The sequence below is a fragment of the Schistocerca piceifrons genome, chromosome 6, assembly GCF_021461385.2.
Source record: "Schistocerca piceifrons isolate TAMUIC-IGC-003096 chromosome 6, iqSchPice1.1, whole genome shotgun sequence".
In the NCBI taxonomy this organism is placed as follows: Eukaryota; Metazoa; Arthropoda; class Insecta; order Orthoptera; family Acrididae; genus Schistocerca; species Schistocerca piceifrons.
The window spans coordinates 338,103,433-338,124,003 of record NC_060143.1 but is presented as its reverse complement, the minus strand read 5'-3'; the positions used below and the strand labels follow the sequence as shown (position 1 = coordinate 338,124,003).

At 42.5% G+C, this 20,571-nt stretch overlaps 1 protein-coding gene across 1 annotated transcript in view; it reads left to right on the top strand.

Annotated features, from left to right (window-relative positions):
- The window catches only part of LOC124803307 (odorant receptor Or2-like), a 77,563-nt gene that overhangs the window by 7,853 nt on the left and 49,139 nt on the right, over positions 1–20,571 (top strand). The window contains exon 2 of the mRNA XM_047264491.1: positions 18,210–18,658. Coding sequence (XP_047120447.1) covers positions 18,210–18,658 — 449 coding nt within the window. The remainder of the gene's footprint in view (positions 1–18,209; positions 18,659–20,571) is intronic.

Sequence of the window (20,571 nt, the reverse complement as noted above, 5' to 3'; positions counted from 1 at the left end):
AAGAGGAGGAATATTTATGTCAGTAGATCCTTAGAGTTATGTGACCAGATTTTTCTGCATAGAGAATAACTCAATGCTTGAAAGGAGCATTAGACAACGTTCTTCTCTGCTTGCCTTCTATTCCGTGACTACCTAATAGGAACACACTGTTTAGTAATAGGCTAACAGTAATGTGACGAAGTTGAGAATTACAATGATGCGTTGCGACGTAAGGGTCACTATCTAATTTTCAATGAAGTGGCTAGTGTACAACGGATTCAAGTGTGTACTCGAATGTGATGCTCCGTCGAACCTTATGTGCACCCCCATTTTGAACACTGCATATGGTAAAAAAAGAGTGCGAATTAGATTCGCATGAATACGGCACATTATCTGGTGAAAGTTATCTGTATACCGCTTGGTAATGTTGAATACCGTACGGAACCAAAAAAAAAAAGAAAAAAAAAAAGAAAATGGGGTACAATTTTGAGGCAGCGTCTCTTAAGCCACGCAATTCCGTAGTCAAAGCTAAGTGACGCTTGAGAGTGTGTAAACAGCAGCGCCATTGGACGGTGGATGACTGAAAACGAGTGATGACAAATCGTCTATAGCTTGTGATATTCCGATGGCACGTAGGTGTTCGGCGAATTCTTGGAGTACGTTACCTTTAATCATGTTCAGAGCCAAAGTGAAGTACACAGAGGGTGTTTCTCGTTATCTAGGTGTCGCCCCCGTATTTCACTTTTGAAACCACTACATAATTAAGGATATGAGTAGTACAGCTACAGAGACTATGATTCACAGTGCAAGCTACAGCCGCTAGTCGGTGCTGCGGTCACGGTGCAGCAATCACTAAATGTGACTGGAAACTCAAAAATCCAAGATTTCAGGCAAGTCATTACCCAGAGAAAGCTACTTTTATTTTTGAAATAAACACTTTATTCCACTGTACATTTCCTAGTTACCTGATTGTGAAACAAACTACAAAAGTTACAGCAGCTTCAAGAATACAAAAATAACTACATAAATATACATAACAGCTTCTTGCACACCTCTGTCACAGTGAAAAACTATAATCACGTATTATATTTTCCACACATTAAGGCTGAGAATGCTCCACCTAATAGTACCCCTAATAAGTTTTACTTATTCAAAAATCCGAGCTGGAACTGACGTGAAATTTAGAAACGCAAGATGGCACTGAAAAGGAATTCAAAAATTCAAAATGGTTGGAAAATAAAAACAATTATTAATAAGTGGTTACACAGAAATTCAAGATAATTCAAAGTTATGGAACTAGGTCAGTTCGACATTGCGACAACCTCTCCCCCTCTCTTATGTACCACTCCTCCCCACCGTTCATCACCAATTATTTCACACACACATACATGCACAGAGTGTGTTATGAACTTATAGGGTATACAGCACCTGTAAAAGTATTTAGTTCAATCTCTGCACTACATTTTGGTGTTAACTACAATTGAATCTCAAATATTTTCCACGCCATTTTCGCAATATTCTTTCCATATATAAAATACGATATTTTCTAAAGTGTAACACTTCCACAATGTTCTTTCCATATTTAAAGTACTTCAGGAACAGAAAAAAAAGTTTTCATAAAACATAAAGCTATTTCCACACACACACACACACACACACACACACACACACACAAACACACACACAATCAAACGTATCCATGAAAACTGTGCCCAAAATTTGTCTGAGGATTCTCACATTAATTGCCCCAATGTTATCTTCACATTAAAACTGTTATAAAACACAACCGGCTATAAAATGTCATTCCAGGGAAGTAGCTGACATTTACATTTTTGTTCCTACACTTGGCTTAAGACAGTGAGCCTTCAAACTAAATATTCCGATTTTTAAATAATTTTATGATGTCTGTCATGTGTCAGAATTTTAATTCACTGTCTAAAATATCAGCAAACGCAGTGGTCGCGGTAGTGAAACAGGAAAATAGAGCGTAGCCGTCTACACATGAATTCCCAGCATTTACCCATCCACTATTTGTGAATGAGATCAAAAAAATTGTTCAAATGGTTCTGAGCAGTATGGGACTTAACATCTGTGGTCATCAGTCCCCTAGAACTCAGAACTGCTTATAGCTAACTAAACGAAGGACATCACACACATCCATGCCCGAGGCAGGATTCGAACCTGCGACCGTAGCAGTCGCGCGGTTCCGGACTGAGCGCCTAGAACCGCTAGACCACCGCGGCCGGCTGAATGAGATCACTTAGTTACTTGCTACAAACCCTTACGTAAGTTTTTCGCACTGTCAACCCCTCTGAAATAATGAAAGAAGGACAGTTAATGGATTATTACTTTCCTGCTGCTCTTGCAGTAAAAGTTCTGCATGAGGCGTGGTGTTATAATGTATCTCTTCTTTACTAGTAACTGTATTCACGACACATTCTGCATGCAGTATGCATCTATAGTACTGAATGCAACTCCATAAATATATCACTGTGCGACATGTAGTTCAGGAGATATGACGTTGCAAATAACTGGATCCTTGAGAAACTTCCACATCATGCATGACTTTTAACATTTTTACTTCGTTGTTGCTAAATCCATTAGCAACACATTTTGCAGGCAATATCCACTTACGGCGCTCAATGTACTTATAAAAGTACCGGGTGATCAAAAAGTCAGTATACATTTGGAAACTGAATAAATCAGGGAGTAATGTACATAGAGAGGTACAAATTGACACGCATGTTTGGAATGACATGGGCTTTTATTAGAACCGAAAAAACACAAAAGTTCAAAAATGTCAGACAGATGGCGCTTCATCTGATCAGAATAGCAATAATTAGCATAACAAAGTAAGACAAAGCAAAGATGATGTTCTTTACAGGAAATGCTCAATATGTCCACCATCAGCCCTCAACAATAGCTGTAGTCGAGGAGTAATGTTGTGAACAGCACCGTAAAGCATGTCCGGAGTTATGGTAAGGCATTACCGTCGGATGTTGTCTTTGAGCATCCCTAGAGATGTCGGTCGATCACGATACACTTGCGACTTCAGGTAACCCCAAAGCCAATAATCGCACGGACTGAGGTCTGGGGACCTGGCAGGCCAAGCATGACGAAAGTGGCGGCTGAGCACACGATCATCACCTAACGACGGGCGCAAGAGATCTTTCACGCATCTAGCAATATGGGATGGAGCACCATCCTGCATAAACATCGTACGTTCATCTACATCTACATCTACATTTATACTCCGGAAGCCCCCCCGGTGTGTGGCGGAGGGCACTTTACGTGCCACTGTCATTACCTCCCTTTCCTGTTCCAGTCGCGTATGGTTCGCGGGAAGAACGACTGTCTGAAAGCCTCCGTGCGCGCTCTAATCTCTCTAATTTGACATTCGTGATCTCCTCGGGAGGTATAAGTAGGTGGAAGCAATATATTCGATACCTCATCCAGAAACGCACCCTCTCGAAACCTGGCGAGCAAGCTACACCGCGATGCAGAGCGCCTCTCTTGCAGAGTCTGCCACTTGAGTTTATTAAACATCTCCGTAACGCTATCACGGTTACCAAATAACCCTGTGACGAAACGCGCCGCTCTTCTTTGGATCTTCTCTATCTCCTCCGTCAAACCGATCTGGTACGGATCCCACACTGATGAGCAATACTCAAGTATAGGTCGAACGAGTGTTTTGTAAGCCACCTCCTTTGTTGATGGACTACATTTTCTAAGCACTCTCCCAATGAATCTCAACCTGGTACCCGCCTTACCAACAATTAATTTTATATGATCATTCCACTTCAAATCGTTCCGCACGCATACTCCCAGATATTTTACAGAAGTAACTGCTACCAGTGTTTGTTCCGCTATCATATAATCATACAATGAAGGATCCTTCTTTCTATGTATTCGCAATACATTACATTTGTCTATGTTAAGGGTCAGTTTCCACTCCCTGCACCTAGTGCCTATCCGCTGCAGATCTTCCTGCATTTCGCTACAATTTTCTAATGCTGCAACTTCTCTGTATACTACAGCATCATCCGCGAAAAGCCGCATGGAACTTCCGACACTATCTACTAGGTCATTTATATATATTGTGAAAAGCAATGGTCCCATAACACTCCCCTGTGGCACGCCAGAGGTTACTTTAACGTCTGTAGACGTCTCTCCATTGATAACAACATGCTGTGTTCTGTTTGCTAAAAACTCTTCAATCCAGCCACACAGCTGGTCTGATATTCCGTAGGCTCTTACTTTGTTTTATCAGGCGACAGTGCGGAACTGTATCGAACGCCTTCCGGAAGTCAAGAAAAATAGCATCTACCTTGGAGCCTGTATCTAATATTTTCTGGGTCTCATGAACAAATAAAGCGAGTTGGGTCTCACACGATCGCTGTTTCCGGAATCCATGTTGATTCCTACATAGTAGATTCTGGGTTTCCAAAAACGACATGATACTCGAGCAAAAAACATGTTCTAAAATTCTACAACAGATCGACGTCAGAGATATAGGCCTATAGTTTTGCGCATCTGCTCGACGACCCTCCTTGAAGACTGGGACTATGTGTGCTCTTTTCCAATCATTTGGAACCCTCCGTTCCTCTAGAGACTTGCGGTACACGGCTGTTAGAAGGGGGGCAAGTTCTTTCGCGGACTCTGTGTAGAATCGAATTGGTATCCCGTCAGGTCCAGTGGACTTTCCTCTATTGAGTGATTCCAGTTGCTTTTCTATTCCTTGGCCACTTATTTCGATGTCAGCCATTTTTTCGTTTGTGCGAGGATTTAGAGAAGGAACTGCAGTGCGGTCTTCCTCTGTGAAACAGCTTTGGAAAAAGGTGTTTAGTATTTCAGCTTTACGCGTGTCATCCTCTGTTTCCAGCAGGTGTTTATCAGCCAGGCTGGGGATGATGCGATTCTGTAACATATCGGCGTACCTCAAAGCCGTCACGGTAGCAGTTCCTGACGTTTTGCTGTCCAGCGCCATCTGTCGGACATTTTGTGAATTTTTTTTGTTCTAATAAACCCTATGTCATTCCAAGCATGTTTGCCAATTTTTACCTCTTTATCTACATTTTTCAGTGGTTTATTAAGTTTTCAAATTTATACTGACTTTTTGATCACCTGGTATATCATTGTACTACATACAGCATCGTTCAGGAGATATGACGTCATGAGCATTAAGCACAAGCCCAGACGCTCCGTGGTCCGGCGTGGATTCACAGCTATAAACAATTACCTGGGAAAAGACGTGTGTGGGCGTGTACTTCACTAATCTGGGACAGTTCTATCGAATGGGAAAATAAAATTCCGCTCAAAAATAATTTTATCTATTTTGTCTTTAACGCTAAAATACCTGACATCTTCTTTCGGCAGTGGGCGTCGCATGGAAGGTGGAATGAGCAGTGCAGACAGAGAGAGAGAGAGAGGTTTGGTCGAGCGGTTCTAGGCGCTTCAGTCTGGAACCGCGCAACCGCTACGGTCGCATGTTCGAATCCTTCCTCGGGCATGGATGTGTGTGATGTCCTTAGGTTAGTTAGGTTTAAGTAGTTCTAAGTTCTAGGGGACTGATGACCTCAGACGTTAAGTCCCATAGTGCTCAGAGCCATTTGATTTTTGAAGAGAGAGAGAGGGAGAGAGAGGTGTAGACCCAAACAAATACTGCTCATTCCATCTTGCATACGACACCTATTGTCGACAGGAAGCGTCGGTTATTTGCTCATGAAAGACAAAACAGACAAAATGTTTCTTTTTTTTTTTTTTTGGGCACAACTGTTGGAGTAATGGCTCTTCTCTGTGTCTTAATTTCCCTGTTAATAAACGAATTTCGCACTAATACTAACCTGAAATCCGAGGCATGTTCCCTTTTTAAATGGATGCAATTGGAGATCATACAATGAAAGCAGTGCATTTTGCCGATGACCTGATGTTATGGGGAAATTGCGAGAGGGAGTGCAAGAGCAGTTAGATGTATGGGAGGCAACGGCAGCACAATATGGAATGCATTTCTCTGCAAAGAAAAGTGAAATAATTGTCACAACAAGGAAGAAGAATACGCCAAATGTGGATATAACTTGTGGAGGGGAAAAGCTACAAGTGGTAGAGAACTTCAAGTACCTGGGAAGCATGATTGAAAGTAAGGGGGGAAACGCAATGGAAATAAATGAAAGGTGTAGAATAGCAGGGCAGTTCTACAAATGCATTAGGATGCTTATTTGGAGCAAGGAGGTGCCACAGAAATCCAAGGGAATTATATACCGAACCTACTTTGTCCCCATATTGGCATACGGAAGTGAGACATGGATAATGCACAAAAGCGACAAAAGGAGAATACAGGCTAGTGAAATGAAGTTCCAGAGGAGCAGGTTGAGTGTAACAAGACGAGACAGATTGCGAAATGTGTATGTGAGGGAAAGACTAAAGAAGGAACCAGTACAGGACAGGATAGAAAAATCAAGACTGCAGTGGTTTGGACACATGAAGAGAATGGATGAGGGAAGAATTCCAAAGAGGATGTTTGATCTGCAGCTGGAGGGGAAGAGGCCCAGAGGAAGACCAAGAGATAGATGGGTGAAGGGAGTGAGGGAATGTGTGACGAGAAGAGGAGAGAACTGGACGAAGGTGGAAGAGGGGGAATGGTGGAAAGACAGAACACCATGGAGAGGCTTGTGTTCCCGACAGACCCAGCCAGTGGCTGGAAACTGTCCAAGATGATGATGATGATGATGATGATGACTAATCTGAAACCACTCTGTCAAAATGCCTTGTAAATTTCTGCTTTAAAAATAATTTTGCTTGTAAGGGGAAAGAAACCGACTCTTTCTGTCGAAATCGGGAGTTATATCAAAAACGTGATGAGCTGTATTTCTAACATATACATATTCGTCAAAATTGGTATCTGCAACATCACTGTGGGATCTTGAAGTAAGTTCTCCATCACTATTTCCGTGAATAAACAGTTACAAAACACCTATCGCTAAAAAATACCATCCCTGACACATAGATATCACTGCATTTTAGGACTGCACAATTTAAATATTTCCAAATCTAAATTGTTCTGTAACAGTAGCCAGGTATCACAATGTTTAAAATGTGTGCAGAAATATGTCAGCAACACACTATCTATGTCAAATTTATTTCCCCGCGTTGTCAAAAATTGTCTGAACAACAACAACAACAACAACAACAACAACAAAAGGTTCAAATGGCTCTGAGCACTATGGGACTTAACATCTGAGGTCATCAGTCCCCTAGAACTTGTCTGGGAACATGAAGCCCAAAAACGGCAGCATATGGCCTCCAATTAGCCGAAATCATCCGTTTCAGTCACTGATCGTTTCAGTTGGACCAGAGGACCCAGACCATTCCGCTTAATCACAGTTCACACCATTACAGAGCCACCGCCAGCTTTACATACGGTCGTGGTAACAACTTTCGTCAGTGGCGTCGTGCAGACTGCACCACACTAGAACCGTACCACCAGCTCAGATCAATTGAAATCGGGACTCATCTGACCAGACCACTGTTTTCGTCGCCTAGGGTTCAACCGATATGGTCACGAGCCCAGGAAAGGCACTGCAGATGATGTCGCGCTGTTACTACACGCACTCACCTCTGCCGCCTGCAACCATAGCGAATTAACGCCAGATTTCCCCGCACTGTCGTAATGGATACGTTCGTCGTAGTTCAACATTGATTTCTGCCTTGATTCAAAGCAGTGCTGCTCTTCTGTTAGTACGGACACTCTATGGAAACAGCGCTGCTCTAGATCATTAAGTGGAGGCCGTCGGCCACTGTGTTGTCCGTCATGGTTGGTAATGCCTGAAATTTTATACTCTTTGTACATTCTTGGCACTGTGAATCTCGGAATTCGCTAACGATTCCCGAATTCGATGGAACAGCCATGCCATCGCCACTACCACCTGTCGTATCAAATTGTTTCATGGAGGGTTTCGAAGAAGGAGCGTTGAATGGTACCCTATTCTGCACGTGCTACCTTTTTAAATAAGTTCAAATTGGCAAAACGGTTTTATTCAGGCCCCATGGCAATGAAGTGCTTCAGTAGTTCATTAACCATATGAACTGTACGCATCCCAACGGAAGAATTACTGTGAAGTCAGAGAAAGACAGGAAGCTGCATTTCATAAATGTGTTGGTTGAACGTAGAACATATGGACGATTCGTCTTTTCTGTGCATCGAAAACCAGCATACACCAGCCTCCATCTCAATTAGCGTAGCTTTCACCATCTAGCTCAGAAGGAGGCTACGCTAAACATCCTACTTCTCAGAGCCAGGGCTATTACAGAGAAGGAGCACCTCCGCTCCAAAGAGATACATTTAACGACAATGTTAAGAATGAATGGGTATTCATTCCCTGATATTAGGTCAACAATGTGGAGAAAACCAAGACACAGCGCCTTCAATTCTGCTGTGAAATAACTACTCAGATAGGTACATCCTAAAGCGACAAGGAGTCAGACTGGTGCTTCGGCAACCGAGGAGAATTAAGGAGATGTTGCTACATACAGAGATAATCTCGGCCTGCGAGTGCACGAGATTTATAATATTTCTCGCGAGTGTGGCTGGCTTTAAGTATGTCCAGGTATACATTCTACTGCCGATCGCTATCTGGAATTCAGCATCAACGAAAGTGAAATAAACACAAGGTTATGTTTAATCATACTGGAACTCTGGCCCATGCTCCGAACTATTGAGATTCTTTGATTACAGTCTCAATGAAAACTTAACTTTTTGATAAGAACTTCAGTGGACACCACCTGTACACTTAACAGTTTATGAAAGCGTACACATTATAAACAAAGAGATTAGTGGAAGGCCTATCAGTGGGCGCCATTTCTGTGAACTCATTATGACATAATCCATCCAATCACATGCCATTTTTCGGGCATAAAAGTGGGAACCCCGCCAGTTTGACGACATACAAATATAGCCCATGACGACGATGATCCAAGCAGCCATCGAAAATTTGGCATTTCATCCGAATATCAAGCAACAAGTTTACAAAAAAAAATGTGTTACCCAAGTCTCCTGACAGTGCCATAGCCTCTTCTCTCCACGCTGAGATGACGTCCCCATCATTTCGCATTTCATCCTCCTTCCTTTATTGGGCCCTCCTTGCAGATGGTGACTGGTCTGCAATAAAGGAGTGTTATGCCACATCTGTCACAGATGATGGAAGGTGTTCAACAATGCCGATTATTAATTAGGTTTATAGTGGGCATCAGTTCGCTTGTATCAATACTTTTATTTTTTATGTACACCTGAGTTTGGGTGCACAGACTGAAACTTCTCACTTTTTATATGTCATGCGGCAGAAACCGCAAATAATTTAGCCTGACATTGTCGAGTCTTGAAAGTGGGCAGCCCAATATGACTGTCGAGTTCAGTTTACCCGAGCTAACTTGTTTCGGGTACATGTTTTAGAGAAAGCGATTGGCTGTCCCCCCCCCCCCCCTCCCACCCCCCCCCCCCCTAGGCTACCAGCCTCCTTGTTAACGTATTAGACAAGAAAACAGTCAGCAAAGTGAATACAAAAAAAATAACGTAAAACAGAATCACATGTCGGGTGGTTATCATAAAAAAATTAACACCTTATAACACGAAACTAATTACCGTATGAGAACCAGACTTGGTAGCATTAATGTCAAGCACACGGGGAAGAGGAATAATGCAGAATCAGTTCAATTGAAACACCTGTAGTGTGCTGCAGCGGTACATCATACCCTTACTGCTGCAAAAGGGACTCAATGTAGCGCCCATCAGTGTCCAGAAGAGTCTGAAGAACAAAGCGTGTCACGGAGGTATACTGGCTACCTCTTCATATGAAACTTCCTGGCAGATTAAAACTGTGTGCCCGACCGAGACTCGAACTCGGGAACTCGGGACCTTTGCCTTCCTCGCGAGAGGCAAAGGTCCCGAGTTCGAGTCTCGGTCGGGCTCACAGTTTTAATCTGCATGGAAAGTTTCATATCAGCGCACACGCCGCTAAAGATCAGCATAGTGCGAATGTACCGCTGGTAAACCTTGGCCTTCAGGTAGTCCCATAAACAGAAACCACAGGGAGTAAGATCAGGTGATCGTGTCGGCCAAGCAATTGGAAACGATCGGCTGATAATTCGATCGTTTCCTAATGTGTTTCGGAGATGCAGGTGAACACGGGCGATATGCCGTGGGGCCCCATCTTGAGTTAAAACTGTTGAGTTCAATGCGTCTCTGTCCTGCAGGGTGGGTATGACACGCTGGCGAAGCATATCGCGGTGAGGCTGGCCAGTCACACTGCACGTCTTTGGTCTTTAAGCACCAACCTGTTCAAAAAAGAAAGGGCCAATGATGAACGTAGCCGTGAAGCCACACCATACGGTTACTGTTGTGGCGTAACAAGACAGCTACGCCACACTGAAGTAGCCGAAAGGCACGCGTAATCTCACGTAGGCTAGATAGAGGTCTGAAACAGGATACGAAATGAATTGGTAGCAAGAAAAGTACGTAGCTGCAATAATACTTAACTTTTATCTATCCTTCTTGTATACATCGTTCTTCTTGTTGAGACATTTCATACGATAACTATCAAACTATGTAAGGCTAATGGCGCCTTGCTAGGTCGTAGCCATGAACTTAGCTGAAGGCTATTCTAACTATCTCTCGGCAATTGAGAGAAAGGCTTCGTCAGTGTAGTCGCTAGCAAAGTCGTCGTGCAACTGGGGCGAGTGCTATTCCGTATCTCGAGACCTGCCTTGTGGTGGCGCTCGGTCTGCGATCACACAGTGGCGACACGTGGGTCCGACATGTACTGAATGGACCGCGGCCGATTTAAAGCTACCACCTAGCAAGTGTGGTGTCTGGCGGTGACACCACAGTTACACATTCACCACACACAGGAACTTCTTGCACAGTGATTGGGGGTGAAGATCCCCACACTCGGCAGTTCTGTGTGTTGACGTCGTCCGTCAGAGGAAAATCAGCTTCGTCTGTTCATAGGACTATCCAGGGCCAGCCTCCGTCAACTTCAATCCTTGCGAGAAAGAGGAGAGCGATGTCTACACGCCGTTGAGAATTCTTGTGGTGCAAGCTGCTTTACGACGCGGATCTTGTATAGCTACCATTTCAGAATGGTTCGATGCACCTTCCGTACAGCGGACCACGGGATGTTCAACTATCGTAACAGCACGCGCACTGCCTGACTATCGGCAGTTACGCGCAGCGTTGTTTGCCATAGCAGCAGAGATTTCATCAACCACCTGTGGTGCAACCGGTCGTCAGCCTCTTCCCGGAGCGACGCTCAGTTCTTCAGGTGATTCGAACTTCTTCATCACGCTCCGCACAGCTGGTGGAGAATGAGGAACCTTCCGTAATCCTTCCAGAGTTAATGTTGTTTTGATAACAGAGCTTCACCAATAATGCCCAGCTCCTTTTGTTCAAGCTTATGTTGACACATCAACTTGTTCATAGCGACTGTTCTGATGTGTGAGACTATGAATCACGATCACTGATCACGGAACCTGGTGGCCGTGGTTGGAAGTGGACAGTGGCGCTGTGACTCGTGGAAATCATGCACCCCATATTCTGGACATTAAAGCTACCAAGTCTGGTTCTCGTACGGTAGTTAGTTTCCATGTTATAATGTGTTAAACAGGGAAAGTTTAAATATAACCTTCCGATATTTGTCATGAATATGGTACTACATATACTACGTAATTATCCAATATATTTAACAATATCTTAAAATGTTACAGGAATTTTTGTTTACCAATAGCATTTAAGTGATTTAAAGGTCGGAGGAAAGTGGCAAGCTGGAAACCATTCTTGTACTAGGCATGGAGATCCGATAAGATTTCAGATGCCATAGTAATACAGAGATTCCCAGTTCAGGAACTGGATTGTAAGGTGAACACAGGGGCAGATACAGGTTTCAGATTCATTGACGAAGAGTGGGCTGTAGAGAATCGTCAAGAAGAGACTGTAAACAATTTGACAAGCCCTACCAGAATTGGAAGTTCATTTGAGAACAAATGGAAATCTCTAAAAAGGGTAATCGCAAATACTGGATAGATTTCTGTAAAGAAGGTAACTACCAAGAAATAGTAGGATTCCTCGATAAATTTTGGGAGCTGGAAGAACGCCAAGAAAGGAAGGAAAATATATTTGCTTAACAAGAGTGATAGGGCACAAATCGCAGAATATCTGAGTGACCACCATCAAACGTTCATTTCTGAGGAAGAGGATGTGGAACAAAAATGGAAAAAATTCAGAAACATCGTCCAGTACGCCTTAGATAAGTTCGTACCGACTAAGGTCCAAAGCGAGGGGAAAGATCCACCGTGGTATAACAATCATGTGCGAAAGGTACTACGGAAACAAAGAAAGCTTCATCATAGGTTTAAGAGTAGTCGAATCATAGCTGATAAGGAAAAGCTGAACGAAGCGAAAAAGAGCGTAAAGAGAGCAATGAGAGAAGCATTCAACGAATTCGAACATAAAACATTGGCAAACAATCTAAACAAGAACCCTAAAAAGTTTTGGTCATATGTAAAATCGGTAAGCGGATCTAAATCCCCTATTCAGTCACTCGTTGACCACGATGGCACCGAAACAGTGGACGACCGAAGAAAGGCAGAAATACTGAATTCAGTGTTCCGAAACTGTTTCACTGCGGAAAATCGTAACACGGTCCCTGACTTCAGCCGTCGCACGGACGCCAAAATGGAAAATATTGAAATAAACGATATCGGAATTGAAAAACAACTGCTATCACTTAGTAGCGGAAAAGCATCCGGACCAGACGAGATACCCTTAAGATTCTACAGTGATTATGCTAAAGAACTTGCCCCCTTTCTATCAGCAATTTATCGTAGATCGCTGGAAGAACGTAAAGTACCTAGCGACTGGAAGAAAGCGCAGGTCGTTCCCATTTTCAAGAAGGGTCATAAATCAGATGCGAATAATTATAGGCCTATTTCGCTTTCGTCAATCTGTTGTAGAATAATGGAACATGTTTTGTGTTCTCGTATTATGACGTTCTTAGATAATACAAATCTCCTTCATCATAACCAACATGGATTCCGCAAACAGAGATCATGTGAAACTCAGCTCGCCCTATTTGCCCAAGAAATTCACAGTGCCGTAGACACTGGCGAGCAGACTGATGCCGTATTCCTGGACTTCAGGAAGGCATTTGATACGGTTCCGCACTTACGTTTAGTGAAAAAAATACGAGCTTACGGAATATCGGACCAGGTTTGTGATTGGATTCAGGATTTCCTAGAAGAAAGAACACAACATGTCATTCTTAACGGTTCAAAATATGCAGATGTAGAGGTAATTTCGGGAGTACCGCAGGGAAGCGTGATAGGACCTTTATTGTTTACAATATACATAAATGACTTAGTTGACAACATCGGTAGCTCCGTGAGGCTATTTGCAGATGACACGGTTGTCTACAAGAAAGTAGCAACATCAGAAGACTCGTACGTACTCCAGGAGGACCTGCAGAGGATTAATGCATGGTGCGACAGCTGGCAGCTTTCCCTAAACGTAGATAAATGTAATATAATGCGCATACATAGGGGCAGAAATCCATTCCAGTACGATTATGCCATAGGTGGTAAATCATTGGAAGCGGTAACGACCGTAAAATACTTAGGAGTTACTATCCGGAGCGATCTGAAGTGGAATGATCACATAAAACAAATAGTGGGAAAAGCAGGCGCCAGGTTGAGATTCATAGGAAGAATTTTAAGAAAATGTGACTCATCGACGAAAGAAGTAGCTTACAAAACGCTTGTTCGTCCGATTCTTGAGTATTGCTCATCAGTATGGGACCCTTACCAGGTTGGATTAATAGAAGAGATAGACATGATCCAGCGAAAAGCAGCGCGATTCGTCATGGGGACATTTAGTCAGCGCGAGAGCGTTACGGAGATGCTGAACAAGCTCCAGTGGCGGACACTTCAAAAAAGGCGTTACGCAATACGGAGAGGTTTATTATCGAAATTACGAGAGAGCACATTCCGGGAAGAGATGGGCAACATATTACTACCGCCCACATATATCTCGCGTAATGATCACAACGAAAAGATCCGAGAAATTAGAGCAAATACGGAGACTTACAAGCAGTCGTTCTTCCCACGCACAATTCGTGAATGGAACAGGGAAGGGGGGATCAGATAGTGGTACAATAAGTACCCTCCGCCACACACCGTAAGGTGGCTCGCGGAGTATAGATGTAGATGTAGATGTAGAACGTATGTACACTGTTCATCAGACATCCTTCATACATACACAATCAGAGATTTGCACAAATATATCAGTAACAACCGATTGTACTAAATTAATCCACACCCTTACATCTACGGATATCGCTCCATCTGCCACCATCAGCAGCCATTATGGTGGGACAAGGCCTGAGAATGGTCTGAGGAAAAGTGCGAAACTGGTTGGTATGATGAAAAAAATGCACTCCGTCGTCAGGCACGAGTGACCTACCGGGACCATCCGACCTCCGTGTCATCCTAAGAGGAGGATGCGGATAGGAGGGGCGTGGGGTCAGCACACCGCTCTCCCGGTCGTTATGATGGTATTCTTGACCGAAGCCGCTACTATTCGGTCGAGTAGCTCCTCAATTGGCATCACGAGGTTGAGTGCACCCCGAAAAATGGCAACAGCGCATGGAAGCTGATCGTCACCCATCCTAGTGCCGGCTACGCCTAACTTCGGTGACCTCACGGGAGTCGGTGTATCCACTGCGGCAAGGCCGTTGCCATAAAAACCTGAAAACGCGATCGAAAATGTTTTTTATTTGATTTTTAGCATTTTGTACCGATTGCTGCTTTATTACAAATAAAAAATGCTTTCTAAAATTATAATCCACATCATAGCCACAGGTGTTTATTCCAACTGAGTGAGGTAGATTCCCATTAAGAGCAAGGCCATCAGGGTTGAAGGACCTTGATACGAATCCACATCAAACCATCCATATTTATAGAATGCGTGGTTTCCTTAAATCATTTCTCATATTATGGCTCCTTCATCCAGACTGTAGCAAATTCCACCACGACTCGCTCCATGCATTCCTAAAACGATGCCGATGCATATACACGTGCGCACACACGCACACACACACACACACACACACACACACACACTCGCACATATTCTTAGCCAACAGATACAGTCTTTTATCACTAACTGGGTCAAAGTCGCTATTACATACGATAACTCTAGACATCCCTTCTTTCAACGCGTAATTTTTCTCAGAGCCATAGTCATACTGTATATATTTATTTATTTGTCAGGTTCCCCAGTAAGATACGAGCCAAACCTACCCGATCAAAGAACGAATCAGTCAATAGTTTATACAATGCTGATTATAAAATTTAGTAACACAACACGAAATAAGTCACAGAGTGTACGAATAAGCAACACATTACTGCGAGGAATTCATGTGCAGAATGGAAAAGTCTGCCGCTAGGAAATATTTCGACTTGGGAAGTACAACTTTGGGTTTGACAATCCTTTCAGCGCTACTAGAACCCTAACGTAATTGAAACCTCTTGAATAGTGCACACATTTCTGTATGATGCTTCATGAAGTGTTGTTCAACTGAACATCATTTTTCCCTGTAGCGTTTACGAAGTCAATGTTGCTGTTTCTGATGGTTGTAAGGAGCAAATTAAGTTATAAAATACATGTACTAGGATGGCGGAGTTCGAATTCGGAGATAGCGGTACAACGGCGTACACGAACTTCGTGAACTGACGCCTCAAGTCATTCCCACTACCCGTAATTTTATTCAATGCACAGATGTGCCGCAAAAACAAAACCATCACACCTTATAATACAGTGACAGTAAGGAAAGTGACAAAATCTTTGTGTTTCTGTGCCACTATGGAGTTCATTAAAAAACGTAGAGGGGACCAAGAGATGAATACGCTAAGCGGATTCAGAAGGATGTAGGCTGCAGTACGTACTGGGAGATGAAGAAGCTTGCACAGGATAGAGTAGCATGGAGAGCTGCATCAAACCAGTCTCAGGACTGAAGACCACAACAACAACAACATGGAGATCATTCTTATAATTAAAATGGCAGCATATATTTTCTGTACAAGACCTTGAACGTGATTTTTCCAAGCACGTTTTTCATCCATCCTCAGAACTAGGAGATTGAAATTGTCGACTTCACTGACCGTTTGACCACCTGGGACAATACCATTCTGTTCTTACAATGAGGTCAATGTCGGAAACCGTATGTATTGCGTTTTGTAGCCGTTACTCATGTTTTCGTCCTCAGTGACGCGTACTAATGTTAAGTTCCACGCCTTTCACAATAACAGAGAGCGTATTTTTGAGCGGTCTGCCGTACTTAGTGGCAAAACAAGGGAACCAGAAGGCAGAACTGAGGTTTTCACATACGTCATCACTTTACTTGACTCAGGACAGAATGTAATCTCTTCACAGTTTCTTGACACTTGATGAGAACTTTGTGTTTTCTAATTTTCAGATATGAAGTGAATAATTATTAAACGTTTCTTCTCTCTTCAACAATTGCAAAGTATTGTATGGTATACACAATAAAGTAAAATACCTACTGTCCTCAACCTATCGTTTAACGTCTCACATATAAAACAATATATATTCCATTTTCTCTGGAAACGCTTATTCTGGGACCAAACTGCGTGTCTGACACCAATATATGTGTTCAGATTGGTTCAAATAGCTCTGAGCACTATGTGACTTAACATCTGAGGTCATCAGTCCCCTAGAACATAGAACTACGTAAACCTAACTAACTTAAGGACATCACACACATCCATGCCCGATGGGAGATTCGAACCTGCGAGCGTAGCGGCTGCGTGGTTCCAGACTGAAGCGCCTAGAACCACTCGGCCACAACGGCCGGGATGTGTTCTGAGATGAGCCACTACGCACCTGAAAAACATTTGAAGAAACTGGTAGCATAGAAATTGTTCCTAATTACTTACATAATTTCCTTCACACATATTCCAAGCGGTTTCACTGTCACACTGATCTGGTGACTGAGTACAGAATTAATATTTCGAGCACCGATTTTTATAATCCTGTGTACTTGAAATTACATCACACTTATTAGGGATTTATCTTCTTAATTATTTAATAATTGATTCAGTTTCATCTTTGCTTTCTTCCATATGTAATACAGTTGTCTTCGGGTACCAGCTTTCAGGAAATCAGTATATTTATTTACCTGTACCAACAAGAATTCGATTGAACTTATCGGCCATTGACAACGAGTGATCATTAACAATTTTGTATATTTCTTGTCGATCACTAATACATTAACCCTGACAAAAGGGAGGTGCAAAATATTGAGCAGCAACATTATGCCATGATACCGCTTTCAAAAATGAGAATATAGTTTTAATTTTATTCTGAGGGGTTCTAAGCTCCCTACTAGGAAATTTTATTACTTTGCCGAAATCGGACTGTGTAATTAGTAACAGCTGTGATACGCGTTGCTCGTATTAGTTTTTTATTGTAATTATGGCCATTTGCCCAAAGCAGTACGACAACAATTAAAGTCATTATTATTGCGTGTACCATGACCGACTGTGAATATTACTTGGCCACTGCGATTTTTTAATTTTCCATTACACTGTTGAAAGGATAATTCTTTCATTATTCGTAAGTCAGTTATCAGTGTTTGTTCTCCCACCTCGTTATATCTACTTCAATATCTTTAATGATACGAGGCGCCTCACGTCCATACTACGAGTCCCAACTTAACAGACCCCACTCTCTGCTTTAGACAATGGTTACCACCTGCCGTCGCCAACCCACGTTGGAAGGGAAACTGATCAGCCTATAGTTAGGATGAGCTGCACAACATTTTGGTACAATTCATTGTTTTAGCCTGTCTATAGACAATCTTGAGTCTTTTAGACAATGCCTATCACCCACACGCGTCGTGATGTTATCTGAAGAGAACCTACCTTGGAGGGCAAAACTAAATAGCCCCTAGTTATATTAAGCCCTACACTACGAAGCTGTATTATCTTGGTATAATTCATCGTTTTAGCCTGTCTGAAGACACACTTGAGCACTTTTCATTATTGCCTGCAGTGAAATTCCTTTAATGTAACGTATCATAGCTCAGAAGCGTCGTAATGCCCTACAACAGCGGCAGCTGTTGACGCTTCTGCTTGGTACAGAACGCAGTATATTTGTCTGCCTGCAGGTGAGCCAGGACTTCGCCGACTTCGTGACTTGGGAGGACGTTCCTGTGATGCGCAGGCGGTGCCGCACGGTGCGTCGAATATCGCTGACCTACATGTGCTTCGGCTTGTCCAACTGTGCATATTTTCTTAGCTTACCCTCTAGCCCCGACGGTCTGCCCTACGTTCTGGTTCTGCCCTTCGACGCGACGAAGCCTGCAAGTCACACCATCGCTTGGCTCTACTGCATGATTGTGACTGTACACACCGTGATCATGACCATAGCGATCAACTCTTTCAACATCAGCGTCATCACGCAGCTATGTATACAACTCACACAGCTTAACAAGAAAATAGTCAATCTCAACAAAGACATGCCTGAGGAGCCTGGACAATCTGGGAAAAAACCTGCCCAACGTGACCTTTACTGCCGACTGAAACAGTGCATCCTTCAACATCAAGCTATTATCAAGTAAGACTATAAGCATCTAGCCACAACGTCAATGCTTGTGTAAAACATGAGATGCACTCTAGTTAGTCTTCTATATATAAGTGAAGGGGTGACTTATCTATCAGATATCTATCAGGTAATACAACTTTGAACATGGCTGACGTTTGCAGCAACCGTATACACAAATACAGACAGGCAGAGCATTCAACGTAAGACACAAAGAACATCTTTTAGGCAAAAAAACCACTAATGAGCACAATTCAACATTTGCAGAACAACTTTTCATAACAGGGCATAACCCCAAAGAATTAAACAAAATGACAGTTTAGCATAGAGAAAAGAAAGGGAGAAAACTTGATGTCTTGGAAGAACTTGAAATTTTCAGGCACACACCAAATAAAGATGACATGTTGAATGAACAAGTAGGCCTACAGTTGAAAAATAGAAATATCTTTAATGCTTTTAAACCAATGCTCTCAGTTTTATGATACTTATAATCTAGGTTCTCTCCTCCTTTTCAGAAACATTATTTTACGTTTGTTACGTTACGCTCATTACTAACACACCAGACGACCTCTGTGCCCTACTTCTGCAAGCATTTTTTTCAAATTTTGTGTCATGTAATGAACTGATATTCTTCATTACGTATGTAATTCCAGTCGTATTTAACTCTGGTTCTATCTGTGCTAGTAAAACGTAGCGAACTTTCTACTATTTTATCCCGTTTGAAGCTCACTTATAAATGTTACTCAATAATTTGTAAAATTAATTTTTGTTTAAAGCTATATTAGCTGTACGTATGATTTACTTCAGAAAATGTGTAATATACAAAATTGTTTTGCTCACGTTACTAGTGGCCCGCTTGTGGCGCGCCCTACATTACGTTTACTTGGTAGCGTGACTAGTTGCCACACAGTCAGTAGCCTCACACCACACTGGTGTTACTTATGTTTTAATGCTTGATTTTTTGTAGAACACTGTGTGTTATATTTTAATGTATGGCTCGAGCAACTCAGCTTTTAAATCACTGTACATCTTTGACGATATGTTCTTCATGTAGGTGCTATTTGTTTTACAGTCGTTTACATTAATGTAAAATTTTATTAGATAAGATATTTAATCTAACATACTCGTTTTTAGTAATTACCTTACCTTCTGATGAAGTCACCCTTAGAGGTGACGAAACCTGGTCAAGGTATATAATAAACCTATGCAACCGGTTGGCAGATTTTTTACATAATTTTCAAATATCAGGCAATAGCCTATTTCAGGTTCCACTGAAGTGCAAATGTAAATTCGACTCTGGCTGAAATAGAGATTCAGGCCCTTCCTCAGACTGTTGTAGATGGAGACCACGGCCCCTTCCTACGTCATGCCCCTTTCTTGGAGGCAGACAAATCAGATTCCTTTTACGACAACACATGCTGATTTAGATATCTGGATCACATTCCAGTATTTTAGCGGCCTATCAAGACCTTTCAATTGCTTCTTCAGACACGCACCTTGGCAAATTAGAGAGCTTTTAAGCCAACACACACACACACACACACACACACACACACACACACACACACACACACACACACACACACTCACACACATACATGAATAGACAGTATTTTACCATTCGTTAAAAACGAAACATCCAATTAACATGTACCGGTATTTTGGAACCACTACCTTTGTTATAGCGCAGCCCTTCTCATTTCTTAACTGCTTAATAAGTCACACAGCGTCTGGTTCTCTGTACCCAAAATAGACCAAGAGAGCTAGTTAGCCAGCATACACATATTTAGATTTTCAAATCACAGTACTTTACATAAGTCATGCACCTCATCCATCTCTTCTTTTCTTACCCCAAAAGGACCAATCCGAAGACTTCACGTCAAGTCTCACACATATGTAAGTCCGTCAATCACAGCCCAGTATTTTAT